Source organism: Cucurbita pepo, chromosome 15 (genome assembly GCF_057944985.1).
Source record: "Cucurbita pepo subsp. pepo isolate OVF chromosome 15, ASM5794498v1, whole genome shotgun sequence".
Taxonomy (NCBI): domain Eukaryota; kingdom Viridiplantae; phylum Streptophyta; class Magnoliopsida; order Cucurbitales; family Cucurbitaceae; genus Cucurbita; species Cucurbita pepo.
Genome location: NC_141812.1, coordinates 3,038,545 through 3,055,380, shown reverse-complemented (window position 1 = coordinate 3,055,380; position 16,836 = coordinate 3,038,545). Strand labels below are relative to the sequence as shown.

General features: G+C 37.6%; 1 protein-coding gene and 1 long non-coding RNA gene across 3 annotated transcripts; both read left to right on the top strand.

Annotated features, from left to right (window-relative positions):
• Positions 1-1,656: 1,656 nt before the first annotated feature.
• On the top strand, positions 1,657-5,313 carry LOC111776508 (uncharacterized). Of its 2 annotated transcripts, XM_023655970.2 has the most exons (4): positions 1,657-1,990; positions 3,558-3,714; positions 4,507-4,611; positions 4,988-5,313. In XM_023655970.2, the coding sequence occupies exons 1-4, from the start codon at positions 1,817-1,819 to the stop codon at positions 4,990-4,992; spliced, it is 441 nt and encodes a 146-aa protein (XP_023511738.1). In that variant the 5' UTR covers positions 1,657-1,816; the 3' UTR covers positions 4,993-5,313. The 2 variants fall into 2 exon arrangements, with proteins under 2 accessions (XP_023511738.1, XP_023511737.1); XM_023655969.2 differs by lacking the exon at positions 4,988-5,313 and having other exon boundaries at positions 1,658-1,990; positions 4,507-4,823.
• A 1,422-nt stretch (positions 5,314-6,735) lies between these two features.
• Positions 6,736-12,361, top strand: LOC111811359 (uncharacterized). The gene is made up of 4 exons (XR_015411895.1): positions 6,736-6,945; positions 8,045-8,425; positions 9,213-10,679; positions 10,716-12,361. It is a non-coding gene; the product is annotated as an uncharacterized LOC111811359 (long non-coding RNA).
• Positions 12,362-16,836: the final 4,475 nt, after the last annotated feature.

Genomic DNA, 16,836 nt, shown 5'->3' with positions numbered 1-16,836 from the left:
GTGCATATTAAAGAAGATCGAAAAAAAAAAATGAAACTAAGAAAGTTAATGATTTAGGCACATATTATATGCCTACGACTTTTCATCCACCTCAAGATTCATGTATATTAACAAAATGAAACACGGTTGTTGCATTAGTTAGAACATGAAAGGAATCTTAATGCCGCTCATGTGTATGTCTCATCTAGATAGATTTTATACATTTCGATAGACAAATTATGAACGATGCATTACTAAGATAAATCATCGAGATAGATTTTGACTTGATTTTTGTAGTACACGATTCATAATCTATTTGTCAACATATAAAATTGAGCCGAGCATTTTTTCTTTCAATTTTATTTTAAAATACTGATGAAAAGACGTTAAAGAAGGTTAGATGTTTCAGTATGATGTCTCATAACATAGTGAAACGTTGGAGTGTTATGACTATAAAGATGGAAAAAAATGTATCCACTAGTGAATAAGGCGTTCAAACGAAAATATACTAAAGAAACGTGATAGACAAAAACCAACATCTATCCTTATATTTTCCTTACGTTTAGAGTAACCAATTGCTCATGAACGGTCGATATTTAGTTGTCTTTAGTTTTATGACAATGTTGAATTATGTTATGATGTTACCATTTTTGTTTGTGGTTGTTATTGATGATTTTTTTTTTTTTAATTTATCATAGATTAATTTATGTTTGTTTGTGAACTTTTAATATGTTTTATCTAAGACGATAATAATGATGAATTATGAATAAATAAATAAAATATTAAGAAATTAACTTTTTTTTTTTAACAACTGGACAACCCAACCCGAAAATAGAGGCTTGAGTTGGGTTGAGTTGTAAAAACTTTCACGTCGGGTTGGATTACCAATCCAACCAACCCGAACTTTTAGATTCATCCAATAAATTCTCTCAGCCCGACCCATGTAATAGGTTACTACTATACATATTAAAATTTGTAGTGTCGAAATAGAATAAATTTCGTGATTATGAAATACTTAAATATGAAGTGATTTGGATTTACCAAATTGAAAATTTACGACATAACACCATAAAATTATGGACATTCTGTACTTGTACGAATCGTTAAATGCAATGGCAGACTTTAACGTGAGTTGAGTTTGGAAGTAGCAAAATGAAAAAAAACTTTGTATCTTAACACTAATTGCAAGGTTTAAAGCTATGTTTGAAAACAATCACGAGAGTATAATTTATAAGATTATGTTCTAAAACGGAGTTCCGATCATGTTCAAGGTTTTACAGTAATTTATAGAGAAAGATTATGGTATGAGATTTTCAAGATATAACTTGCCGTTGAAATAAACTTCAGAAAAATTTCCCTTGAATCAATCATGATATATATATATAGCAGCGGTTTTATTTTAAAAGAAAAAGCAGAGTCGTGTATATATATATATATATATCATCCAATGCCCTTAAATTAAATTACCAAACTAACCTTTTTTATATTTATATTTCTTTAGTTGTGGAATATTTGTAATTTTAAAATTTGAAATATAAAAATTATATTATATTATTGTTGATGAGATAATATTAAATTTATTAGAATGTTTTATATTTTTAATAAATAATTAAAGAGGAAAAAAAAAAAGACTATTTTAAATGATAAAAATTAAAATTGACTATTTAATTTGATTTTATGGGATGTCGCTTGGCACAAATACCAAATCTAAGAACAGGATCGCGGAAACATCGAATGCAGCGGATGATCGGGTGAGTTCTTAGCTCCCTCGCTAAGTCTCTACACAGATCATGAAGTTGAACAATAATTGAATTGCGAATTTGCGAAGATTCGGATCATGGAGGACAAGGGCAAAGGAACGGACAGATGGAGCGGTGCCGTAGCCAATATCACGGAGATGGCCTCCAACCTAGAATCACTCCAGAAGATTTTAGTAAAGAAAGCCGTCTATGTAGACGACGAGACGTTTGCCAGAGCTTCATTGTGCTCCGAACAAGCAAGGACGATCAAGGTTACTAGAACTCGCTTTTGCATTTTTTTTCCCCTTTTTTTTTTCCATGTTCTGTAATTAGGTGTTTTTAATCTGATGTCTGGATTGGAATTTCGATTTTGCTCTTTGAAATTGGGTGGAGTGAGGAATTGGTGGGATTGCCTTCGTTCGTATTAGCGATCTAAATATTAGTTTTCTTGCTATATGCTGAATCGGAGTGGTTACATGTTGATCTAGGTTGCTTAGATATCTGATATAGGGTTTGAAATTTCAATTTGCTTATGGAATGTGGAGTGGGAGAGTGATGGATTGCCCAAAGGATTAGCAGATTTGGCAGAGTCAGGAAGTCATTCTCTTAAATCGATCCTGTTAAGAGGCCATTTTGAACACGGTCTTTGAAGAATCAAGGAGTAAATACACCTGATCTTCGATGACCTTCTTGGAGAAATGGATGTTGTGTAGAGTAGTAAACTTTAGCCATATGAGTGGGTGGAGATTGCCAACTCTCAGGTAAAATGTGAGTCATGCACATGATGGAGGGATATTGAGAATAGAGATACTAATGTACTTACTCGGTCGGAGGAATTTAGGATCAGTTAAAAGTGATATGAACCAAGAGACATCAATCATACAATATACTTCAATGAAAATGTGAAGAAAATGTTGTCAAAATTATCGTAAGATGTTTCAATTCATGCCATATTGAAGAAGAATCAAGCTTCATTGTTATAGATTTGGGTGGATCATAATTTAGAGTAATTTAGAGTTATGGTGTTTCTTTAATGTATTTTAAGGCTTATTTACATACTGGTTAATTATGGCCCTAAAGTATACATATTGGCTAATTATGGTCATAAAATATAGTTTTACAACTCTTGGAATGCCTCATGGAAGGTTAAAGGTTTTTATTTTGATGCTATATAAAGCTATGTAGACTTGGAAAATGTATGTAAAATGAGCATTTGTGCTTTCTTTAACAAATGACTAAGTTTCTTTGCAATTCTATGTAGTTTAGGTTGCATGTAGAATCATTCAAGCTTGACATGATCAATCTTGCTTGTGGAGTGATTCGAATCTCAAACAAGTGTTCTTGCCTTGAGATATTTGATCTACAAGAATCATTCATGCTAGACATGATTGATCTTGTTTGTGGAGTGATACGAATCTCAAACAAGTGTTCTTGCCTTGAGATATTCGAACAACAAGTTAATCTAAATCTTACTTCCCTTGTAGTGATTTCTTATCATTTGGTATAAGAGATTTCCCTTGGGTCTTGGGTTGATTCCTTATCACTTTTGTAGGAAAATTTGTTTGCTCCTCTCTAGCATTTTATCTTTGAATACGACTTTGTTCTCGCCTTTTGAACCTGGCCGATCTTTCTTTTACTAATCTACTTCTGTTTAGATTAAAATTGTCTGGTAAATCATTTGCTTTAACATCACAACCCACCATTAAATATCAAATATCATATCACATGAGCTTAAGTGATGCTCTTTGTTTAAATAACATGCCATTTGGCTTTTGTTTATTACGGATGTATGATACAATTTTGCCCACTGGTTATGATAATGAAATAATCTTTTGCTAGGTTCTTGAACAAAGGGTTGAGACTTTGGAAAGAGAACTTGATGCTGCTATCACTGCTGCTGCTCATGCTCGTTCAGAAAAACGTCAGGCTGAGGCAGCACAAAAAGCTGCTGAACTACATGTGCAGGAGGTCACTAGAGAGCTCGAGAACACGACAAGTATGGAATATCTTACTCTTTTCAGCTTCTTTTTCTTCTTCTAATTTTCTTGACTTTTTTTAAGACCATTTTAATTTCTAAACAAAAATATTTGTAGACTTGCCTTGCCTAACCCCTAAACCCTAAAATTAATTGATTTGTTGAGCATAAATTGGAATTTTGTGTAATGGAACCTTGAGTTTTCAGTTTCGTGTTTAGTATTTAGTAGGTACGTGAATTTTAAAAAATATTGATTATGTTAAAGACCTGTCATATACAAAATAGGACATAATATTGATAGTTAAGGGACCGATCAAATACTTTTTAAAATCCAAGGACTCAATGGACACAAGATTGAAAAGATTAGAAAGAGTAAACCTTACATAATCTAGCGAGTGTTTTCAATCTTTCTCTCTCTCTTTTCTTTTTTTTCTCTTTTTTTTTTTTTTGTTCCAACCAATCAGGACTGCTGTTCGGTTAAATAGTTTATACTAATGTTTAAAGAGGGGAAGTCGGTATTGATAAAGGAAAGGAAGTATTGTGGATGACTTTGGTCGTATTTAGTTCTTTCTTTCCTTTCTGGAGTTCACGACTAATTGTTTGATAGCTCGCTGTGTGACTTTCTCCACACGTTGTCTAACCAAATCCAATGACCATTAGTGAGATTGTCTCTTATAGAAACAATAATAATAGACGGAATATTGATTAATAGTCAATTATTGTTCTTCAATGGCACAGTACCATAAGAAATCTCCACGCAGAGATGGGTGTTCTTTAAAATTACTCTGTTAATGTTATTGAATGATACTGCAGAGGTATTTCAACTGCACATGGATGAATTGCGTGCAAAGCAAGAGGAAATCAACAAGCGTGATAAGGATATCAAGCTCTTGGAAGCAATAATTCAAACTCTCGGTGGTAAAGAATAATATTTTATGGTAATTAGGGTGTTGGTATTTTTCCTTTTTCCTTATTATGCGTGGGTGAAGTTTTAGTGTAAAATATCTATGGTTAATCTGGTTGAGTCTGCTTAGGAATATGGTGCATAATATATTATTTTGAACATAGTGAAGCATTAGTTTATACAATACGAATAAGTAAAATTCAAATCACTTTTGATTGAAGAACAACGTACAAGTTATTCGCTCCGAACGTCTTTTACTTACTATGGTTTAGTTTTTGTTGAAAATAGTTTTTGTGAGCAAGGGCTTGTTTTAGGATTACTTTTTTTTTGTAAAAGTTCAAGTTATTGTAGGTTTTATAATCATTATTTATAACCGATCAACTATTGTAGCATAGTTAGCCAATTTTACATGCTTCAAAGTTCAACTCAACTTCAAGCAGCAAAAGGATCTTCACTGTCTGAAGAGCAGAATTTCACTTGGCTTTAAGGTTTTTTCTTCACCCTACCACTGACACTTGTTATACTATTGCTGATAGGGCGATTAGCGTAACGATCGAAGAAGTATAAGTAGGTTCTGTTGTTTTCTTGAGTCCAGTTTGGTTTCTTAGATCTTCTGAAAGCAAAATGTTCTGTCAAATTCAGTGTTGTATGGATAATGTGGCTTTTGAAATTGTGTGGATACGATCATGTATGGATAGAACTTCATCATTCTCTTACTTTCATCTTTTTTACTACTCTGTGTCAAAATATTAGCACTCAAGTATAGGGCGATTAGCGTAACGATCGAAGAAGTATAAGTAGGTTCTGTTGTTTTCTTGAGTCCAGTTTGGTTTCTTAGATCTTCTGAAAGCAAAATGTTCTGTCAAATTCAGTGTTGTATGGATAATGTGGCTTTTGAAATTGTGTGGATACGATCATGTATGGATAGAACTTCATCATTCTCTTACTTTCATCTTTTTTACTACTCTGTGTCAAAATATTAGCACTCAAGTAGACACATCTAAATAAGGTCGTGATATGTAACAGTCCAAGCCCATCGCTAGTCGATATTGTCTTCTTTGGACTTTCCCTTTCTGGCTTCCCTTCAAGGTTTTTAAAACGTGTCTACTAGGGAGAGGTTTCTATACCCTATAAAGAATGTTTCGTTCTCCTCCCCAACCGATGTGGGATCTCACATAATATTAGGTCTATTTATCACAGCCCATCTGACCATCCCTTTTGTACTAAAAAAGAAAGTCTTGACAAACAAAACGAACAAACAACGAGCTGCTTGTTTATATTCTTTGTATATCAACTCGCGAATATAATGATTTGGACTCTAATTCTCAAGAGTTTTTCAGCTATTGACTCTCTTGCTTTCATGCTTTCATTACTTTACACATGGCTAGTACCGTTGTTCCTTTAGTTGATTGTCATATCTGTGATTACAAATAACCTATAGAGTTACCTGTTTTAGAAGCTCTTCTTGCAATTTTACATCAATTTTCTTGATATCGGACTGAAATTATCTCTCGAGATTGATGATGAATTAGAAGGTGACGTGTGCCGACCACCATCGCCATGGGTTGACCTGGTGGTCATTAAGGGTCGTGAAATAATTAAGGATTTCGGAGTAACGAGATCAAGACATGGTGGTAATATCTAGGATTTAATATTCCCCGAGAGTTTGCTTAGCAACTAAATATAGTAGAATTAGATGATGCGTGCAAGCTGAAAATGGCATGTGTTTATAGCAAAGAATAAAACATGGAAATGAAGGGCTAAATGGATCATTTAACTCTTTTCTTTAACTTAAAAAAAAATCTCAGAAAAAAAACAAAAGAATATACGAGGACTATTTAAATACTTTAAAAAGTATTATTTAAGTTTGTTTTAAAAAAAAAAAAGCTCTTATAGAAGTAAAATTAACAATAATATTTTTATATTAAAAAAATTAAAATTTTTATCAAATTTTAACTTTAGTACTTTAAAATTGAAGAGATAAATAATCTATAAAATGTAGATAAATAATTTTCGTTTGGTAAAAAAGACCGTTAGTATACGTTTAAAATTCGTAAATATTTTTTAATTGTATTAATATTTTTTAACTTTTTTTTAACTAAGATATAAATAAACTTTATTTTTAAATGAATTTTAAGAACAAAATATAAAATCTAACCGTTTCTTTTTTCTAATTATTATTTTTGTTATAAAAAGAAAAAAAACGCAAAATATTTGAATCTTAAAGAAATATAAGTTTCTTGAGAACTTCTGCCCGTTGCTCATTCTATTCGGCGCCTCTATGGAGGAAATACACCAAAGCGCCGTTCCTTAGAAGACGAACATGGCGGCTCTCTCAAACCCACTGCGTAAGTTTCTAATTCTTCTCTCTTTCTTCTAATTATTTGCCTTCCTCGCGCTTCTCTCAATCTTCGATTCTTTCAACAAGATGAACGCAGTGATTCCATTAAACCCTCTGCGCAATTTGTTGACCCTTGATCGCCCTTATGTTCTTCTTTTTCTTTTTCTTGTGTGTTTGGAGTTCTTTAGCCTCACACAAATTCCGAATAGAGTTTTGGTTGCGCTTTCAATTGATTATCTTATTTAAAACTTCGATTCAGGTCAGCTTGTTGGTTGTATGATTCAGGGGAGGAACAAGGAGTTTACCCTTTTAGTTTGTCTTAAATTCATGGAAATGTTTACAGCAGTTAAGATTAAAAAATTTCCATCTAATTTGCTCCTTAATTTTTAGAACTGAAAAATTATGTTTGTGAGAAGTTTGAATATAAAATTGTCATGTTTACAAGAAGTTAGAATGTAAAATTTATACCTGAGTATATACTGAAACGAAGTTCTTTGAAATTTGTAATTTGCTGACCATTTTTCTGTGAGCATCTAATTGGAGTGTAACTCTGCTTAGAGAGTGCGGGGAGGAGGTCTGGTGTGTGGGTTGTCACAATCCGAGGAGTGGTTGTGCCCCAAGTAAGTCATCGAGGACGATGACTAGTTTAAGTGAGGGAGAATGTCACAACCTAACAGTAGTTGTTCCTCCAAGTAAGTCATCGAGGACGATGACTAGTTTAGGTGGGAGAGAATGTCACAACCTAACAATGATTGTTCCCCCAAGTAAGTCATTGAGGATGATGACTAGTTTAAGTGGGGAGAATGTCATAATCTAACTAAGAAGATAGTATGTTGTGGCCCTCATGTTGTGACAAGAGAAGCGGCAACCCTTAAGTGGCACCCATTAGCCACGTGAGGGTCTAGACGAGTGGCATGATGCGACCGAGGAGGACGGTGCATCGTGCCATTGTGGAGAGTCGTGATTTCTAACATGGGTGTCTTTTACTTCTGTGGTTTTGAGCATAACCCCCTCGATATAGTTTCATGATTATTCAGCTTATTCATTTACCACATCCATCTAAATGGGGTCTTTTCCCTCTCAACCTGGGAGTTTTATTTTTTCAGCCAAAAGCGAGTACGGTTTCGAAGGGTAGGAAGGTGAAGCCTGGAGATTCATTTGTGGATAAAGGGAAAGCTGAAGAAAGCCTAAATGATTTAACAGACCCTCGACTTGCTGCCAAAGAGCGTGCGAATCGACCGAATCAAATGACTGCTGACCTCCTCAGAGGCCTTGTGAATTGTTGAGGATTATTGGGAGTGAGTCCCATGTTGGTTAATTATCATGGGTTTATAAGTGGGAATACTATCTCCATTTGCATGAGGCCTTTTGGGAGGCCTAAAGTAAAGTCATGAGAGCTTATGTTCAAAGTGGACAATGTCATACCATTGTGGAAAGTCGTGATTCCTAACATGAATGATACATCGACAGCTGAAGTAACCTATGAGGTAAGGTTTAGATTCATTATTCAATCTTTAGTACCCTGCTTAGTGCTATCACTGGTTGGTTTCTTCATCAACCGGTGAAGATTGTGCATGTTCTTTTTTTTTTCGGATCATTACAACTTGAAAGCCTGTCTTATCATTTTTCTCTAGTCAGCTAAGTTATTAGCTTGCATTGATCTTCATACATTCATTATCATTAGCATTAACCAGGATTGTGTTCTAGAAAAATCGTTGTCATAACGCAACATGACATTTAAAGCATGTATTTCATCTTAATATGGAAAATAACGTCATATTAAGGAAATTCCACAATCTTTCATCGTTATGTTATCATCCATCATCATCATCATGTAACGGAATCATATAACAACATCATAATCATTCTATAACATCATAAGGCATCATCATATAACTCATTCCCGTCATACATCATACATTATCATCAAAGCATCATAAGTATAAAGCATAAATGACACGTGCAGAGGCCATTAGGCACGTGTCGTCATGTATCAAACAATTGTCCAACCTATCCTATAGTAAGACCACTTGGTTGGTTGGTTGGCCTTAGCCGGCATTTTTCCTAAAATTCGAGTATGCTTGTCTTCCGTTCCTCGAAGTTGCTCAAATTATCGTCGGGAGCCCTTTCCTATTTGGACGTCCATTTCGTTTCATTAGTATTTCATACTCGGTCTGTCTTGTCACTTTTTCAAATTTTTTAAGGGTTAAAGTTAAATGGAAGGAGAGCTACTAACGTCTCTCTTCCCCGTAAACATTTTCCCCCAATTGACAGGATAATGAGAACTTGGAGGCTGAAGAGTTCTCAGGTTTCAATTCTGTACATGCGGGTCGGGTCGGCACAAACGGGTCGGGTTGGGTCAGAATGCGTCCAGCGGATTTCGACTTCTTCCTCCCACCTTCTTCCAAATTCTTCTTCACTCTCAGTACACACTGTCTTCTTCTCCATGAGAACCAACCAACCTCCCTCGACAACAAACTAGATACGAAGACCTACGAAATACGTTAGGGTTTTGAGGGGGAAAAATAACGGAGATCACACCACTAGAAGCTTTAGCGTCGGAGTTCTCCCCTTCTCAACCGTTTGAGTCCCAATAATGTCATCGCTCACGAGTGCCTCGAGTTTCGTTGCTCTTCTCTCAAGTTTTTCGCCTCCTTCCTCTTGCTCAACCTCGCTTCCTGTCAAACCCCCCCTTCTGCCATTTCCTATTCTTTTGTCCTTCTTTTCTTTTTCTTTTACTTTTTACTAAGTGTTGGGACAACTGGCTTTCTCTTTTCATTTAGTGTCAGTTGTACGGTTATTACAGGTATTCCTCATTCTTACAAACGTAGGTATTATTTGAGGAGTATGGAAAATTTTGGAACTTTGTAGAGAAGCAAACCCGAACCAAAAAGTGTCACGCTTTCCAGGTAGTGGTACCTCGGAACCTTGGAATTAGCTATACTCGTAGTATGCATGAAAGTATGATATGAGGAGTAAGTCATAGAAATTTGAGCATGAAATGAGTTGGTTTGATGTATGTAAAAGCACGTTAAATGTTATGGTGCACATTTATCGAGGAATGAACTGTTGAGTTACGATATGACCGATATTGAGAGCATGTCTTTAGTATGATTTAATGCATGTTATGGAAAAACGATTATAGATGTTTGAGCATAGAATGAGTTGAGATGAGACATGTTGAATGTGATGATGTATGTTTACTGAAGCGCGTATGAACTGTCCTACAATTGAGATATATGACTAGGTTTCCATGATTAGATCATTAAGCTATGTCTTCGTTACATATGTTTCGATATTAGCAGTTATACGGGGACGGTTAGGGGTTCGCCAACTAACCCTTAATCGTAAACCTGGCTCGATTGTCAGGGGTCCGAATAATTATAGAACTGGTCATATCATTATTGATGGTACCTTGTAGGGACTTATAGGAAGTTTGCAAGTTAACTTTCTATTAGTGAACCTGTCACGAGTGATGTGGGTCGACATTGGTACATTAGAGTTGGTCGAGATGTATTGTTCATGCATGTGAGTTAGCAATTATACGGGGACGATTAGGGGTTCGCCAACTAACCCCTAATCATAAACCTAGCTCGATTGTCAAAGGTTCAAATAACTATAGAACTGGCTTATTATCGTAGATAGTATTTTATGGGGACTTGTAGGAAGTTTGCCCGTCACTTTCCTTTAAGTGATCCTGTCACGAGTAACGGGGGCCCACAGTAGTACACTTTAGAGTTGGTCGATTCCTAGAATGCATGAACCTTGAGCACCGAGGTTACCCCTTGAGGGCTTTGAGATATGGTGATGATGATGAGTGACTAGCAGAAATAACTAACATAGAGACTTAGAGAACTTTAGAATATTCCGAGGGCTGGAGGTCTAGACAGGACCAAGAACGAGAGAAAGAAGAATGAGAAAACCTAGTGTGTAGCCTAGGAAGAGCCTATACGGGGAACAAATACTCAAAAGAGAATAAGATACGAAACGTATAAATAAAATCAATAAGACTTAATAACAAAATATACACTACCAGCAAGTTGCTTACTGAGTATATTTTATATACTCATTTCAAATGAGACGTGATGGAGCAGATGCGATGGAGGCGCACACGAGCGAGGGGGGGCTATGGAGTATTGGGCTAGATTGGTGACGTGTACCCCATTGATATGTTTTCTTTACGAACCTTGGTGTTTTTTTGTAATTCTGAATTTTCTCAAACTATCTATATCATGTTCTTTTATGTGTGCATCATGTGAGTTTGTAGTTGTGATATATTTTTAAACAATTTCGTACTAAATCTAAACTTTCTTCGTGTGTGTGCACATTTAAAAAATTTAAATTCTCTTTAATTTTTACTTATTTCCATGCCAGTAAGTAACGGTCCATGGATCGAATCTCTCGAAAAGCGGGTCGTTACAAATTGGTATAAGAGCTTTAGGTTGATAGGTTCTATAGACCGTTTAAAGAGTCTTAGAGCCCTCCATAGCCCAGCTCAACTACCCTGCCAACAGTCTCATAAGCAAGGATAGTATAAATAATTGAGATACTTGAGTGAATTGAACTGGCTAATTGAGTTTATGTCAAATTTTGAATGTGGAATATATGATGATATATCAAGAGACGTGATGTATAAATCTTAACCTTAGATTTGTGAATTGGCATATATGGCTCAAAAAACTAGAGGCGGTGTTAGCAGTGTCGTACAGGAGGTTGGTGGGCATACGCCATAGATGTTCCCTCGCAAGAGACCCCTGAGATAGAGGAAACCCAGGTCCCAACACCAGACATAGTGATCCCACCACCCCACAAACATGGTGACGATGTCTGTTGAGGAGCTGCAAAACCTGTTGCAGACCACCATGTCCAGCCAAGTAACAAACATTGTGGATGCGGTGTTAGCGAACCGATCCGGACAAGGACAAAAGAATCTATTTACGTTCAAAGAGTTTCGCTACCTGAGGGACTTTAAGAAGTATGACCCCCACAATTTGAGGGGCGAACCTTGGATACAGAGGCGACATAAGGCTGGTTGGAAGCCATCGAGTTAGCCTCAAAGTACATGAACGGCCTTGACACCCATAAGGTCCACTATGCAACTTATATGCTGAAGAATCGAGCTAATTTCTGGTGGGAGTCAGTTCTCCGCTCCGTCGAGAACGTGGGCCAGTGACATGGGAATTGTTCCAAGAGACATTCTTTCAAAAGTATTATCCCAAGACTGTCAGATTTCACAGACAAGAAGAATTTATATAGCCGAAGCAAGGGGTAATGACAATGGAGGAGTATGAACACGAGTTTGCTCGATTGTCCCGTTTCACCCCAGACATTATGCGCACAGAGGAGACCAAGACTGAGAGGTTCATCAACGGCCTAAATTGGGACATTCAGGGGCAAGTGTCGGCCCATACAACATACGACTATGCTGAAGCTGTCAGGGTGGCCACTATCCTCTACAATGCCAACGGCCAAAACACAAGGGGACCCAATAATCAACAAGGCTCCAAAACAAGGTTCGACCTAAACTCTTTTCGGTCTCAGCAGCAAGCTCCACGGAGACAGTTTGATCAACAACAAGCACCACGAGAGCAATTTAATTGACAGCCTCCTCCAACTATTCAGAGACCAAAATGTGGGCGTTGTGGTAGAGACCATGATGAGGAGTGCATGGTCGGTTCAAGAGCTTGTTTCAACTGTGGAAAAAGTGGGCACCAAATGACCCCCCATAAAAAGAAGACATCTGTCAACCGATCTTCAAGGTCGAACCAGGGGAACCAAGGTGGGCAGGTACAAACTCAAGGCATGGCTCACGCTACCACAGCTCGTCGAGCCACGGATGCAGGAAACATGGTGACATGTACACTGCCAATACTTGGCTATTTCACATTTGCCTTGTTTGATTCTGGATCAACTCATACTTTAATATCTGCTTCATTCGTTAGACAAGCATGAATAGGAATAGATAGAGCCTTTAGAGTATAGTCTGGCAGTGTCTACTCCAGCTGGCACGATAATGATGGCTGAGGATGGCTGAGGAGAGAATCAGTGAGGGAACGATAGTAGTAGCGGAACGCCAGTTTGAGGTAACGCTGATAGTCATTGACATGGTTGAGTTCGACATCATCTTGAGAATGGATTGGCTCGCTACATTGATTGCCATGCAAGAGAGAGTTTTAGATTCAAGGGCACCCAGTCCCAAAGTGTACCGAAGGTAATATCTGCGGTGAAGGCAAAGAGACCAATGGACCAAAGAGCATAGGGACAGTCGGCCATTCGGTGCTTGCTTTTTCCATAATTAAAACAAGTTCTTGAACCGATCATGCACTCCCCATCATGGTCTCTACCACAACGCCCACATTTTGGTCTCTGAATAGTTGGAGGAGGCTGTCAATTAAATTGCTCTCGTGGTGCTTGTTGTTGATCAAACTATCTCCGTGGAGCTTGCTGCTAAGACCGAAAAGAGTTTAGGTCGAACCTTGTTTTGGAGCCTTGTTGATTATTGGGTCCCCTTGTGTTTTGGCCGTTGGCATTGTAGAGGATAGTGGCCACCCTGACAGCTTCAGCATAGTCGTATGTTGTAGGGGCCAACACTTGCCCCTGAATGTCCCAATTTAGGCCGTTGATGAACCTCTCAGTCTTGGTCTCCTCTGTGCGCATAATGTCTGGGGTGAAACGGGACAATCGAGCAAACTCGTGTTCATACTCCTCCATTGTCATTACCCCTTGCTTCGGCTATATAAATTCTTCTTGTCTGTGAAATCTGACAGTCTTGGGATAATACTTTTGAAAGAATGTTTCTTGGAACAATTCCCATGTCACTGGCCCACGTTCTCGACGGAGCGGAGAACTGACTCCCACCAGAAATTATCTCGATTCTTCAGCATATAAGTTGCACAGTGGACCTTATGGGTGTCAAGGCCGTTCATGTACTTTGAGGCTAACTCGATGGCTTCCAACCAGCCTTCCGTCGCCTCTGTATCCAAGGTTCGCCCCTCTAATTTGGGGGTCATACTTCTTAAAGTCCCTGAGGTAGCGAAACTCTTCGAACGTAAACTGATTCTTTTGTCCTTGTCCGGATCGGTTCGCCAACACTGCATCCACAATGTTTGTTACTTGGCTGGACATGGTAGTCTGCAACAGGTTTTGCAGCTCCTCAACAGACATCGTCACCATGTTGCAGGGTGGTGGGGTCCCTGTGTGTGGCGTTGGGACCTCTCTATCTCAGGTGTCTCTTGCGAGGGAATATATGTGGCGTGTGCCCACCTGCCTCCTATACAACACCTGCTAACACTGCCTCTAGTTTTTGGAGCCATATCTGCCAATTCATAAATCTCATGTTAAGATTTATACACTACGTCTCTCGATATATCGTCATATATTCCACATTCAAAACTTGGACCTAATCTCAATCAGTTAATTCAATTCACTAAATTATCTCAATTATTTATATTATCCTTGCGTACCAAAATCTCAATTATTTATATTATCCTTGCGTACCAAATTATGGCGAGGCGTAGTTGAGCTGGGCTATGGAGGGCTCTAAGACTCTCTATTTAAACGGTTTACATAAAGTTCTTATACCAATCTGTAATGACCCGCTTTTCGAGAGACTCGAGCCATGGACCGTTACTTACTGACATGGAAATAAGTAAAAATTGCATAGAATTTAAATTTTTTAACGTGCATACACATGAAGAAAGCTTAGATTTAGTACGATATTGTTTTTATACATCACCACTGCAGACGCACACACAAAAGAACATGACATAGATAGTTTGAGAAAATCCAGAAATACAAAAAAACACCAAGGTTCGTAAAGAAAACATATCAATGGGTACACGGCACCGATCTAGCCCAAAACTCCACAGCCTCCCTCCCCCTAGCTCGTGTGCGCCTCCGTCGCATCTGCCTCATCTGAAAGAAAGTCAAAGTAGCAGGAATGAGTATATAAAATATACTCATTAAGCAGCTTGCTGGTAGTTTATATTTCGTTATTAAGTCTTATTGATCTTCTACATACGTTCGGTTATTCTCTTTTGGGGATTCGTTCCCCCGTATAGGCTCTTCCCTAGGCTACTCTAGGTTTTCTCATTCTTTTTCTCTTGTTCTTGGACCTATCCGAACCTCCCGCTCTTGGAATATTCTTAAGTTGTCTAGGTCTCCAGGTTTATCATTTCTGCTAGTCTCTCATCATCATCATATCTCAAAGCCCTCGAGGCGCAACCTCGATGCTCAAGGTCCATGCATTCTAAGAATCGATCGACTCTCAAGTGTACTATTACGAACCCCCGCCACTCGTGACTGGTTCACTTAAAGGAAACTAATTGGCAAACTTACTATAAGTCCCCACAAAGTACTATCTACAATAATAGGTCAGTTCTATAGTTATTCGGACTCCTGACAATCGAGCCAAGTTTACGATTAGAGGTTAGTTGGCGAACCCCTAATTGTCTCCGTGTAATTGCTAATATCAGAACGTATGTAACAGAGACATAGCATAATGATCTAATCAGGGAAACCTAGTCATAAATCTCAATCGTACACCGTTCATACTCGCTCCAGTAAACATACATAATCACATTCAACATGTCTTATCTCAACTCATTCTATGCTCAAACATATATAGTCGGTTTCCCATAACATGCATTAAATCATACTAAAGACATGCTCTCAATTTCAGTCATATCATAACTCAACAATCCATTCCTCGATAAACGTACATCATAACGTTTAACGTACTTTTACATGAATCAAACCAACTCATTTCTATGGTTTACTCCTCATATCATACTTTCATGCATACTACAAGTATAACTAATTCCAAGGTCCGAGGTGCCACATACTTGAAAAGCGTGACACTATTTTTGTTTCGGGCTTGCGTCTCTAGGGAGTTCCAAAATTTGCCAAACTCCTCAATAATACATTTCCCTTCAAGGCTTTTAGAACGCGTCTGCTAGTGATAAGTTTCCACACCCTTGTAAAGAATACTTTGTTATCCTCCCCAACTGATATGAGATCTCACAGATAGCCCTCTCAAAACACTATTGATACTATAATTTCTTATGGTATTGCAACATAGTTGTATCTTTAGTTTCTTGTTAGAAAGATCCTAGCAATATTATATGAGACATCTTCTTTTCCGTTATTTTCCTTAAACTTTTGACTCGGTAAGTTGTTTGGTTGATTCTTGTTGAATTAGTTTAAGGGTTTGAAAGCTTAATTGTGCTGCTATATATACCTTTGTTTTATGGGATTGCCTGATTTTGATGGTAGAGTAGTGTGTTGGGTTCACTCATGGATCCATTGGATATCAGTCAAATGTCAATTTCTTGGGTTTTTTTTGTTTCTTCTGCACTCTCGTTTTTACTTGTTCCTGGATGAATTAGATAAGTTCTTGTTGATGACTTGAAGAATAGAGAACTAAAACCAGGTGGCATGGTCTATAGAATTTCAATGACAATGGAGAACTGGCGTAGATTGGTAGTTGTGTGTGGGAGAATTTGGATTCATGTCGCATACGACCGGGTAACGTATGCTCAAGCCTCTGGTCTCGTTTTGAGAAGAAAGTTTTAGAGAACAGGGTAGAGAAATTTTCGAAAACGAGTTTGAAAGTAGGAACGAAAGAAGATTTGAAAGTAACGTTATACAGCTATAAGCAAAAGGCAACACAACGGCTTAGATAGCATATAACTAGTCGCATCCCCTAATACATTTTGAGGCGATTCAGGTTTGGTGGGTCTAGCTGTAATTTCACCGAACGGTCATACAAAGTCTAAGGGGAAGAGTTGACGACTAGTCACACCCCTATAGTACATATTGAGGTGATTCATGTCTAGCAAATCTAGACATAATTTCACCGTATAATTATACAAACATAAATACAATAGTAAGGCAATAC

What these genes read in the sequence shown, in the direction of transcription:
- LOC111776508 (XM_023655969.2), top strand. Translation starts at nt 1,817, where the DNA reads ATGGAGGACAAGGGCAAAGGAACGGACAGATGGAGCGGTGCCGTAGCC. An exon ending in AACAAGCAAGGACGATCAAG is followed by an intron (nt 1,991 to 3,557) that starts GTTACTAGAACT and finishes ATCTTTTGCTAG; the next exon opens with GTTCTTGAACAAAGGGTTGA. An exon ending in AGAGCTCGAGAACACGACAA is followed by an intron (nt 3,715 to 4,506) that starts GTATGGAATATC and finishes ATGATACTGCAG; the next exon opens with AGGTATTTCAACTGCACATG.